General features: G+C 48.4%; 1 protein-coding gene across 1 annotated transcript; it reads left to right on the top strand.

Annotated features, from left to right (window-relative positions):
* Window positions 1–7,234: 7,234 nt before the first annotated feature.
* On the top strand, window positions 7,235–12,227 carry LOC119096893 (coiled-coil domain-containing protein 102A). Its single transcript, XM_037219885.1, has 3 exons — window positions 7,235–7,430; window positions 10,751–11,087; window positions 11,945–12,227. The coding sequence occupies exons 1-3, from the start codon at window positions 7,370–7,372 to the stop codon at window positions 12,147–12,149; spliced, it is 603 nt and encodes a 200-aa protein (XP_037075780.1). The 5' UTR covers window positions 7,235–7,369; the 3' UTR covers window positions 12,150–12,227.

A 12,227-nucleotide genomic window follows, 5' to 3' on the forward strand; every position in this document is an offset into this window, starting at 1 on the left:
GGGGGCACAGTCAGGCCCTGCGGCCCCTGACAGATACCGGGGCCCAGACCAGTGTAAATCGCTGTCCCCGATTTTGTAGTCGATTGGGAAGTGAGCCCTCAGGCCCATATCGACATGGAGCTGACTGTGTGGTGCTGGTGGTGCCTGACCGACATATAGGCCCATGTTGACTCAGGGGGTCCTCGATCGGCGCAAAGGGCTCTTTAACTGTCATTTCAGGTCACGTCCCTGCGGGCTAGACACCCTAAATAAGACCCGACCGGCACTTCGTGCTTTAAAGCCCTCTAATCGGGCCAATAACCTAATCAGCCTCTCCTCAGCCTCTAATCGGGCTGAGGGCCCATTTCCCAACCAGGCATGAAGCCGGGACACAGCGATTCACATTGGTCGGGGCCCCTGTATCCGTCAGGCACCCCAGTACCTATCAGGTAGTCCTGTGTTGGCAAGGGGCCCAATCCGACAGAGGGCAGCGTTCGATGAGGCCCGGAGAGGGGCCCGGGGGCCATCGAAACCGATGGTTTTTACCGCCCGACCGCCCGATGATTTGGCCGCCCGATTGGAAAGCATAAGGGACCAACGGGCCAAAAATATATCTCATAAAGGATCCCAACCAGTAAAGTCGCGACGCAAAATATCAATCAAAGGGCCACTTGCACCAATTTGGGGACCCTTGAGACAATGCGTGCGTCTTTGTCGGGCTTAGACCGCCAACACTGAACAGTTGGCTTCATGTCGGTCTTAACGATCCAGTTCGGCTTAACGGGCCCTTAGCCGAAATGGGGTGAAGGGCCCCCATGAAGTACATAGGGTCCTGCCCGACACAGGCCCTTCCACTGTCTCCTTGTGGACTTTCATAAGAAGTTTCCATATGACCTTCCATTGTCAGAGGGCCCCGACCAACGCAGGAGTCCCAATGGCGTTCGGGGTCCCGTCCCTTTCCCTGCGTAGATGTCCTCTAGCCCGCTCGGGGCCCCTCGTCGACAAAGGATTCCCTGATATGCGCTGCGGATTCCTGGTCTATACAGGAGATCCTTACTGTCTCAGGTGTCTCGTCCGATGCAAATAGTAGGCGCCGGCCTCGTGCCTGCTTCGGAAATGGCCCCCATGTCCAAATCTGCGCGGAGCCATTCACGAGACGTTCACGAGGCGTTCGACGTTGGTGGTCAATTAAAGATTATTGGATCAAGGACGTAATAAGGCTCCGGGTTGTGAAAGGCACCCCAGTCGGTGCAAGAAGCCCTCTGACTAACATCTGAAGTCACGGTGCTACGGGCGGGGTCCTTGATTCGCGCCCGGCCGGGAGGAGGAAGGTAACTTCCCCCGGGCTCTCCAACTTCCAGACGGCGTATGAGAAGAACGTAGATATCGCTTTGAGGGTTTCGTCAAGCCACGGAGAAGGCACACCACCAATTGTTTTGCCTTATGTCATATGTGTGTCACCAAAGGTCACGGAAGTTAAAAACGGTCGTTCCGTTAGATGCAGTTAAAACCTATGTTAACGCGTCAAGACAGATATTGAGAGCGCGTAAGTAAGCATCCGAGTACAATCAGTACAATGACCAGTACAGTGGCGTTGCTGTCGTCAGAAAGAGTGTATTGTACACTTTCAGGCATTAAAGATGGCATAGTTGTCTATATTATACAAAGTCCCTTCGACGCTTGTCAATGTATTTGTAACAACTGGGAATAGGTATGTTGGTACATGTAAGTCAGACGTTATCAGCTTCACAAACACGATAAGGAGGTGGTTACACGCGTCGCAACCGTTTATCTACCCTCTCTGTTACTGGTAACACAGGTCACTGATCTTGGATGACCTCGTATATCCTTGCATGTCCTCACATGACCTAGTTGAGCACGAACTTATGTGTTTACCTGAAATCGGCTCGAAAGACCATGTTGGACGGACACCAGACAGGTGTCATTCACACTGATTATCATTCTGTTTTCAGAGCGTTAGCCATGAGCTCCTAATCCGCAACCTAAAACATTTATGCCTTTCGAGGAAATCTGCAATACGTTGGTTTGTCTCGTAGTCTGTCCGACAGACATCAGAGCGTTATCGTCAACGGAATGTTGGCACATGAGTGGGTGCGTGTGTGAGTTCGATTGTGTGTAATGCCACAATGTGAATGCCATGGCGTGATTCACCGAGATGATCCCGTGACCGATGTGTGATGTGTTAGGCTGTTTTACTAGGTTTCACATTGTCTCTTTTATGCCCGTGTTTATCAATGATGACGTGTAACTTCTAAAAAGCCACTGGATTTTGTGGAAAGTTGCGAAATATATGGACATGAGAAAGCTTGTGATTGGAAAGTGGTGACTTCCGGCGTCCCGGGAGGATCACTCTTGGCTTCCTACCTTTGTTCACTATTTATCAACTATCTTCTATGCGTCATTGACTCTGGCTTCTTTCTGTATGCCAATGGCAAACAAATTATCTGCAAAATTGCGTTCCCGGCTGGCAGCCTGCCGCTGCAGAATGATCTCGATCATCTGATGACGCGGTCGGTCGGGTGAAGCTGACCCTCATCCCTGTGCAGTGTAAAACATTCACGATGGCCCTTAAACCTGCTCCCGTCCAGACCAAGTATTTTATCGATAGAACTGAGCCTGAACATGTGTGCAAAATAGGGGAACTTGACGTAACGTTGGAAACCAAACTAACCTTTGCTTCACATCTCTCTGACATAGTCAGTGGGGGCAATCGGGGCAAAGAGCACTAAGTGCTCCTTGCTCCGATTGCCAACGAGCACAAAGAATACAAGCAGGGGCAATCGAGGCCTTAGTCTCCTTATTCGGCTCTTTCCAGTCGGCACCAGCAGGTCAAAATTCAACTGGAGCGCAGTGATAGCTGCGTATTTTGCGAGCGTCGATCGGTTTTAGAACATCGTCACGTGGTCTGGACAGGGGCGGCCAATGCCCGCACACGCACAGTACGGGTCCGTCACGTGGTCTGGACAGGGGCGGCCAATGCCCGCACACGCACAGTACAGGTCGATTAAATGCAGCACAAGTTTCTTGTTCAGTTACACACAATCACATTCTCCGGGCAAACAACTCCTTTCTTATGATGGTCTTTTGCTTCATTCTAAAATGTCATCTGAAGCAGCGAGAAGAGTGCAGCACAATTTACACTTGCTGAGAAACATCTTCCAAGGTAAACTGGACTCTCAAATTTTGCTACGCTGTTTCTCCTTGCTTGTGCTGCCTCGATCGACCCGCGCCCGAACTCTGTTCGCTATACCTCGCGCTCGTATGCAGACAGTGCAGAGCAGTCTGCTTTGCAGATTACCAAACGTCGAGAACGCTTTTTAGCTGGCGACACTAGCGTGGATAACTTTCAGGACAGTTTGACATTTTTAGAGTTTAAATGCTAAAGTAAGTTTTAACTCTGTAGCATCTGCACTTAGTTTTGAGATGCCATCTTTAAGTTATCTTAATATTTCTGTGTGCTGTACATTTGTTGTATTAGCTTTAAACGGCTTCGCTTGGCAGTGGAGTGCTGTTCCGTTGGCGATAAAGGTAAAAGCAAATAAAAACTTAGCCGGATGGAATTATTAGAACGACCAACGTTTGTGTGGAAAAACGAATAAACTTAACAGTTTGTCCAACTTCGAATGTAATCCAAGAGCCGACACCCTAATAAAAGAACACAGGAACCAAGCCATTTGAGAGAGCTATCCGCCGCATTTTGCACCAAAGAAGCGCTCGGTATAATAAATTAGTTACGACTTCAGAGGCCTTAGATGGGCTCACAACTGCACCTCCGGGTTGCCAGTTAATTCTGTGCATCAGAACTGCTGCCGGCCTATAAACTTACCCCAAGCGAGTCCGTCAAACTTCTAAGCCCCAGTTGGCATTTAGGTGGGACCCCAGTCAGGCAGACCACCCAAGGGAACAAAATAGATATGGATGTAGCCTAGGATGGTTTACAGAAGCAAGTGTGCGCGGTACCTTTTATCATCCGGTCTGATATATATATATATATATATATATATATATATATATATATATATATGTATGTATTATTTCAGGGGCGGTCGCAACCCGTTCCATTAACTTTCCGAAGAGACGAGCCAGGGACATGCTCCTTTTTGCCGGTTTTCTTGCAAATTGGTTAATGATCGCCTGCTTCCATCTACCCGGAAAGACGTCAGAACCTACAGAGATGTTAGAAATATTGGTGAGCGGAGCGACTTACTCGTCCGCGCACTCCATAATAATGCGGGCACCGATGTGGTCAGTCCCACAAGCCTTCTTGGGACCGACCATAGTTACCGCGGATCGCGCGGCTGCCTCAGGAACTCTCAGCTGACTCATTGACTGGACTGGGTAGCATGGCGCATCTGGCGGGTTTCGCTCACGCATATCAGCGAATTCAGAGCAAAGGTGTCATTCAACGTGGGAGCGTGAGTCATTTCATCCGACCCGACCGTCCGTTCAGAGTTATACAAGACTGGTGATATGCATTACTTCTTCGTGACACATTTCAAAAACGACCACTACCTCTTTGGGCTGGTCTAGAAGTCGTCAGTGAGTTTATGTATATATCGAGGGCACTTGGATTTGGACACGGGCTTATCATCAGCCTCCTGTCCACAAACTCAGCCACGCCCGCCGCGCCAGAGTTTTTCCGCAGATGTCGGAGAAAGTTGCCTCTTTCAACCGGAGACCAGCTCGCATCGCACCCCGTCGAAACAGGGAGGGGGGGGGGGGGGGGAGCGGAGGGTAGTCGGCGCCAGAGGATCACCGTGAGGACTAGGTCGGCGAAGGCCGACTCAAGCAGCGTGTAGAAGGTGTCCACTGCTTGGTAAACCCCGACGTCATCCAGCAGTCACCACGCGATCAGGGAGAGACTTTCGCGCAGATCGTCAAAATCAGCCCTCTTATATTTGAACGCAGTGTACCGACTGACCACAGGCTGGCTGCTTGCGGTATACTGAGAGTGGCGATGGTACCCTTGTGATCTGAGCTCAGAGGAGCGTCTTGCACATCGACCTGTAACGGTATGCGTTGGGGCAGTACGAAGTCTAGAATGTTCTCTCCTCCAGTGAGTTGGCAGACCCACTGTTTCAGGCCCAGCAAGCCGCACGTGTCGATGAATCTGGTGGCATGGTTCGACACTCTCCGCACGTCGGGAACGGCACAACCGGCCGTCGGTATTCAATATATTTCAGGGAGGTTAAAATCTCCAATGACGACGGTTGTGCAGTTCAGCGGTTGCACTGCTGACAGGGCACTAGCTATTCGGTCAATTGTAGCCTCGTCATCGGGAGGACGGTAACACACGGCCAGAGTTACCGATGCACCCTGCAGCCGGATTAGCAGCATCTCAGTGCTGGCCGGGTCCAGTAGGCGCAGCGGCAGCAGTGCCGTGCGGACGGCGTAGGCCAAGCCGCCACCTATAGACTCACGATCTCGGCGGAACCAGGTGTGTTGCGGGAATCCGACATCGAGCTTGGAGTCCAACATCCTGTCGTTCAGCCAGGTTTCCGATATTGATGCTACGTCATAGTGCTCCGCGGCCGGGGTACAGGCAGGGGCATTGGCCAGCTGCTTCTTTGGGCTGCGGACGTTTGCTTGGTATACTGTGAACGTTCCCGTTCGTTCAGCAGGCGGCGCCACCCGGCCACCGCACCGTCCCGACTCGAGTTCAGTTCGAATTCACCCGCCAGGACGAGTGGTTCGCGATACTCAGCCGTCCCATCTCGAGGGTCGCCACGGTGTTACCACCGTGCGCCACCCGCGCTCTGAGCCGGGCTGTTGTCATTTGTGCGACTCTGAGACGCGAATTACATGCGGGCAGCGACGAGACATTGGCACAACAGCAGGCTGCAGCCAGAGGCGCCAACAGCGCTACAGCACCGAATGTCTTCATGACAACTTGTCTTATAATGCATGCGATCTTTCATCTCACTTACCTCCTGTGCAGTCGTCCCGGCGTTTGATTGATCAATCATTATTTACGATCTCTGAATGAATCCTCAGTTTTTCACCTTGACATTGCGGGACACAAATTAAGGCCTTCGTCGTATGTAAAGATGCTGGGGGCTTCCACTGAAAGTACCTCTTCCTGGGAGATGCACATATCCCATGTTGCCAAAAAGTGCAACTCCATCCTTTTCTGTATGAATGAAATTAGTCCCTAACATACGCCCGGGTTTCGTAAATTTATCATCCAGTCTCATACTTTCCCCATATTCTGTGCTAACTCCCGGTCTGGGGAGGGGCTGCAGTGTGCTACCTAAGCAGAGTGCAAGGAGTGATATTTGGGGCTAGAGTTATCACCGATGCTCATCGGTGAAATTCAATGCCTTCGCTGTATTCAAGGCCCTTAATGACTTGTGGGCTCCGGCGGCGATCCGATCTCTGTCCACCCCATGTACCGTCGTCTACCAGCGTGCCACCCAAGCGGCAACGGTGGGCGCCCTTGATCTGCCAGCTCTTCGGCCGTCGGTGGCACGCAGGGCTTTTTCGTATCGCGCGGCCTCATCCTGCAGCCGCCTAACCCCGACCATCGCTTCCTCTCGCACCCACATTGAGTTTTGCAACAGGCTAGAGGTTCCGATCGTCCCGTTGTGTGATCAGTGCTTGCTTGCCATCGTGTAACATGTGTTGAAGATCTATATTTGTCATTCATTATTTTGTTTTGGACGGAGTTGTGTGAACAACTGAATGATTGGTGACGTGCAAATGTGGTCGCGAGGCTGTTACGTTTAAGTATTAAACTCATAATGCTGTTGTAATTTTACCGAATCAAATAATAATCCAATTGTTCGAATGATCCGTGAATGCAGTGAACTGAAGTGAACTGAACTAACCGGTTAAATGTGTAAGGTGTCAGAGGACAAATATGTGCCAGTCGATTAATGTTTGCGTAGTTTGCCGAGCGCCGCTTAGAGACGTTTGCGTTCCTCGTTCCTCGCGTTCCTCAAACCAGGAGCCCCGTGCGAGGGACGCGGCTGCGGGGGCCAGGACAGAGTAGCAGAGAAGACTCGGAGAGTAGCCGGCGCGAGGACGGACGCGCCGGTGGGAAGGATTGTGTGGAGTGCCTGTGACAAGTGTCAAGTACAAAAAAATGACTGAACGTACCGCGTGCACCAGTGAGCCAAAGGCGAGATACCGGAATAGCAGAACTTACAAATGTGCATCTCTATGACGTCATATATCGATCTTCGCAGATATTTCAATAGCCCAGACGGCGCTACCTGTTATACATGGCCTTGGGTCTCTCTGAAACGTGTAGCTGATGACTGCCTTCATACAGGGCAAAGCCGTATAAAGGGGTACAGATGAGTGAATTTGGAGACACGACGTTAACATTTCTCACAGTTTACTTCACATAAGCCCTCTTGTAGACGACATGATTTCGGCACTCCAGAGAGTTGCCCATGTTTGCGTGAAAAATGTCTCTTTACCACAAGGTAAGATACCGGGATGTTTGTGTGGAAGGTCAGGGCGCCGAGTGACATGCATGTGGGGAATTTGCACTTAATGGAAACCAAATGTATGACTATGGCGTGTATTTTCCTACACAATTGTATTCAGCTGTTAAGAAGGCATCACTTATGAAGCTTCATTGTGTCAAAGCAAGGCATCGCCCAAGCTCAATGAAATCTCCTTTAACTAAGGCTCAATGTTCCATCAGGGTGCGCTTTTTTCTAAACAGTATCTTCATTTTGTGTCATATTCCCATGCTTTTTGGACACCTGTTTCCAAATTTGATGGTGCCAGCCTGCTTTGGTTTTGCTTGGCATGCTGATTTGTTGAATGAGTTCTTGCTGATTTGCGGATTTTAGACCTCCCCAGTAAGCTGATCGATTGTCCAATCCATAGTTTCTGGAACAGTAATAGAAAGGCTGCAGATTTGGATATTTGTCCTACTAATTTGGTTCCAGTACTTTCCTTATTCTTGCCATGTCATAAAATGTATTTTTGTTGTGAATATTATGTTAGTTATGAATATTATGTTATAGGCTATAGTACACAGTTAAAAAATTAGCATAACCTATTATAATGGTATAATAATAACCATAACCTTGCCTATTATAATGATATTTTGTAACATCATGGCATACCATTATTATAAAACATGTGTTGATTTCAAAATGCTGTTATTCACTATAACTTTACTTTATAAACCATTGCTAGATGTTACAGGATGTGTGATGCAGAGAACATGATCACTTGCTGCCTGCCTGATAACTATGTCATTTTTGTACCAGTATCATATCATGTAATATCATAAATGCAAGTTAAACTGTAAGAAGGCAGGTACTGCACCAGGCAGTGGATGGTAATATAAATATCATCTGTGTAACAATGCATATATCACATGTCTAACTACTGCAATGATAATCAGGTAGAAATACTCTCTTCAGGAAGTGCACTTCAAGTATAATTGGGATTTGTAAGACCTGAATACTGCTCTGGCATCCAAATAGATACATGACTGACATAATGAGCAAACAGCTGATCTAAGGAAAGGACTCAAGCATGGAAAACTGAAGACAGATTTAAAGCCCAATTTAGTAAAACTATATAGGAATGCTTGTTGGTGAAGTGCACCTCATACATATGTCCAGATTGTACAATTCTGCCCCATTTTGTTAGTTTTGACCCCCATTCCCATAGCTTTAAAAGTGAGCTTATTTCATCACATCTGATGCTTGCCCCAGTATCTTGAAGTAAGGAACCTTCCATTTGAAGGGAATGTTTCTATTATGAACTATCATGAGGAACACCCCCTTCAAAGGAAATGTTCGGAAATGAGAGGAAATGAGATTTGAAGATAGTGAGGCAAGCATCAGATGTGATGAAATTAGCTCACTGTTAAGTATTGGGCTGCTTTTTAATTGTTAAAGAACATTCAAGGCATCACAATGTCACTGTTCAGTGAATGTTTTGCTCATGAACATCTTTTACATGGTGCATCATGGTATGTGCATTACATGGTATTTACACAGTACATCATGGAACGTCTTTTTGATGTCAGTTGCTGCCAGACCGGCTGCGCCAGAATTGCTACTGAAGAGGACGAACTGACACAGTTGTAGCACTTTGACTTACTGATGGGTGGCTATTTATTCCTGGGGCATGTCTGCAGAATCAAATATCGTCATGTCCTCATGTTTCGGTCCTTTGCTTGGTGTTTTTGCATACTTGTCCGTGATTTGGAATTGTTTACTAGCATTGTCATGCGCGGCCACGGGTGCTTTAAGTTATTTGATTCCCAGTTTTATTTCTGTCATAACTAGTACCACTGCCATTAACATATATTATGCGGCACAAACGTGATTCTGGTTCGAAAGTTATACTCAACGCATTGCGTTGGTTGAAGTCAGACTGAAGTTGTCTGTCAGAAATCATGCTCGCATACGCCAGACACGAATAGCTTGGTGATCATATTGGTCTTGGTCATAGGCATGCATGTCCAATGGGGTGGCGGTATTCACGTGAAGTTTTCATGGCGTCATGCATGGCTGGGTGACCTTGAAATAGTTTGCGCGAAATAGTCTGCTCACAAGTTCGCAAGCGTCAAGTCCAGTAACTAGATAGTTTGAGGTCTTAGAAAGGGCAGAGTTGCCAATATCATGAAATGATCTTCAAAATGACTATATCAGTTCAAAATGTCATACAAATGGGGAACATTTCCTGCAATGGCAGCACTTTCTATGTATTACATGGAGCTGGCCGTGTGTCTTACTACCAGAAAGTATATCGCATCAAAAGTCTTCAGATTTCACTAGCCTTGCCATTTTCTGCTACCACCTACTAGCACTGCAACATTCACTCATCCGACATCATTTTAGTCATGACGATTCAGAATTGTTGTACAAGCTGCCCGCTGTAAACTATTCACTCTATGATCAGCTACCTACAATATGCAACTTTCTGCTTATTTCGTTGAACGTAAGTTAACGATGGCTACTCATTCGAGTGTGTTATCGAGTCTGACGTCGGGGGTATTAAAGGACTACATTGTTTAAAACTCGTTGTTAAACTTAGAATTGTTCAGTTACATAGCATTGTTTAATTACATTGCTAAAACATAAATTTTCACATATCTTCTCCGAAATACTTAGCTCAGGATAGTAGCACCATGTGGAACATTTTCGTCGAGTTTCTTTAGGTGGGCATATTGACGTTTGTGTAAGAATGCTCTTCATCCTGGGTAGGCCAGAATTCTCTGGCTGCTTTCAGCTTTGCAACATTCTTTGGCAGATGGTATAGACAATTTGGATCCACCTGGATTTCGAACTTTTGAAATGTGGAACCACTACAGTGCCGGTCTGGTATGCTTACCATTATGCCACTGGGAACCAATGAATCGATCACACTTTTTGAACTGCATTTGATGTTGAATTGTTATTGGTTCCTAAGAGTGATTGTTTTTTTCGTTGCTTTCGTTTTTTTTTTTGTTCTTTGTTGTTTTTGTTTTGTTTTTTGCTGGACATATTTATGTTCGTGTGAGGATGTTTTTTAGCTACTGGAGCTTTGGTGGATCAGGATTCTCTGGCCGCTTTGCCGCTTGGCGATATTCTTCGCCAGATGTGCAGAGAACCCTGAGGATAGCATACTAGGCCGGCATTCTGAAGGTTCGCGATCCGGGTGGGCCCAACTTATCCGCGAAGATCGGACGAAAAATATCGCCAAGCTGCAAAGAAATCGGCTTGAGAATTTTGTCACAAAGGTTCTGGCATGGAGGCCCACAGCACTGTCTGTTCTCTCGGTCTGTCCGCAGTGTCCTGGGCACGGTGTCTGGCGAGCGTCGGTTGTTCGTCAAATCCGCGGCCGGACGTATCGATGCCGCCACGGCTGCCGTCCTGGCCGCTGCCGACGCTGACCTGGCCCTCGCCGCCGTCACCTGCGCTGCGTCTGCCTTCGCTGGCGCCGGCCATCCTGCCTCTACCGTTTCCGTCGCCGTCGCTGCCTCTGGCGCCACCCCCGACCAGTGGTGACGTTACGCGGCGAGAGGCGGCGCGCCTCATCGTGATCCGGCGCCGCAAGATGCGGAAGCACAAGCTGAAGAAGCTGCGGAAGCGCATGCGCTTTGTCTGGGCCAAAGTGAAGCTACGCAGGTGCTGTCGTTGAGGGGAACCGCTTGCAAATGCAGTTTTGGGCTGTGATGAATTGGGCTTCGTGGGTGTATACGAATCATATGCGATGCTGTAAGTTGCTGCTTTTTTCGTAGATTACATTTGTGCTTTGGAAAGAAGTAGTGCAAGTCTTGGCATTTGCGTTCACGAACTGCTTGCTCACCGGTTCCGACAAACACCTCTCCTACCGCCAAAACAAGCTGGCTGGGACTTCAGCTTATCTTGTGTATAGGGGTTTGTTGGCGCGTCGACTCCTGTGGTCATTTGACGTCCAGGGCTTTACATTATCGACGTAGCTATTGACCGCTAGATGCACGTGTGAAAATGGCCAAAGTGGTTCGTTTTTCGTATCTAATATCTCAACATTGAGCGGGGAGAGTAAACGATTTGCAGAAGTGGTCTTTTGATTGGAATCGTGCCTTAGGTGGAACTGTTCCATATTCCTTTGAAACATTCCCCTTTACGGAAAACAGAATATCGTGCGCAATCAATCTTTCTCTGACAGCTGTTTGAAATATGGGTCAAAGTGCACTATCCTGTATTTTCGGTTTTCTAGGTGCCAGCTGCTCGTAGTATCGTGCACTTAGGCGAACCTGGTGCTAAACGGCACAGGAACTCGGGCCTGCTTCTACCCTAACAGCGTAACCCATCCTACCCCACTCGTCCCACCCGTCCCACTTACGTCCCACTCGTGTAGCTCCAGATGTGTCTTCTGTCCACCAGCCTCGCGGATCACATCTGTCTCCAACGCGCGAAGCCGACGATGGCTGCCTCCCACGCGTCATGCCGACAGACCCGTCTCTTACTCTTGACGTCATCTTATCCGCCTCTGTCACCAGATCGATCCGGCGGGAGAAGGCTTTTCAGTCAGAACAGATGGGCATGATTGCGGTGGCGAAACAGTTCGACGCGCGTCAGTATGTTGACGAAGTCATCGAGAAGAGTTCTACGCTGCCCATGGCGACTGTGCGCCACGGCAAGAGGCTGCCGTACTTCATCCGGCTGCAGTTGGAGGGTGACAACATCCTCAAGCCCCTCAAGTAGCTGATGAAGTCCATCTCCAGCGTGGGGGTGGTAGAAGTGTGTGGTTTTGTTACAAATATACTTGCGGTGGGACATGTC

This window comes from Pollicipes pollicipes, unplaced genomic scaffold, assembly GCF_011947565.3.
Source record: "Pollicipes pollicipes isolate AB1234 unplaced genomic scaffold, Ppol_2.1 Scaffold_4295;HRSCAF=5057_pilon_pilon_pilon, whole genome shotgun sequence".
In the NCBI taxonomy this organism is placed as follows: domain Eukaryota; kingdom Metazoa; phylum Arthropoda; class Thecostraca; order Pollicipedomorpha; family Pollicipedidae; genus Pollicipes; species Pollicipes pollicipes.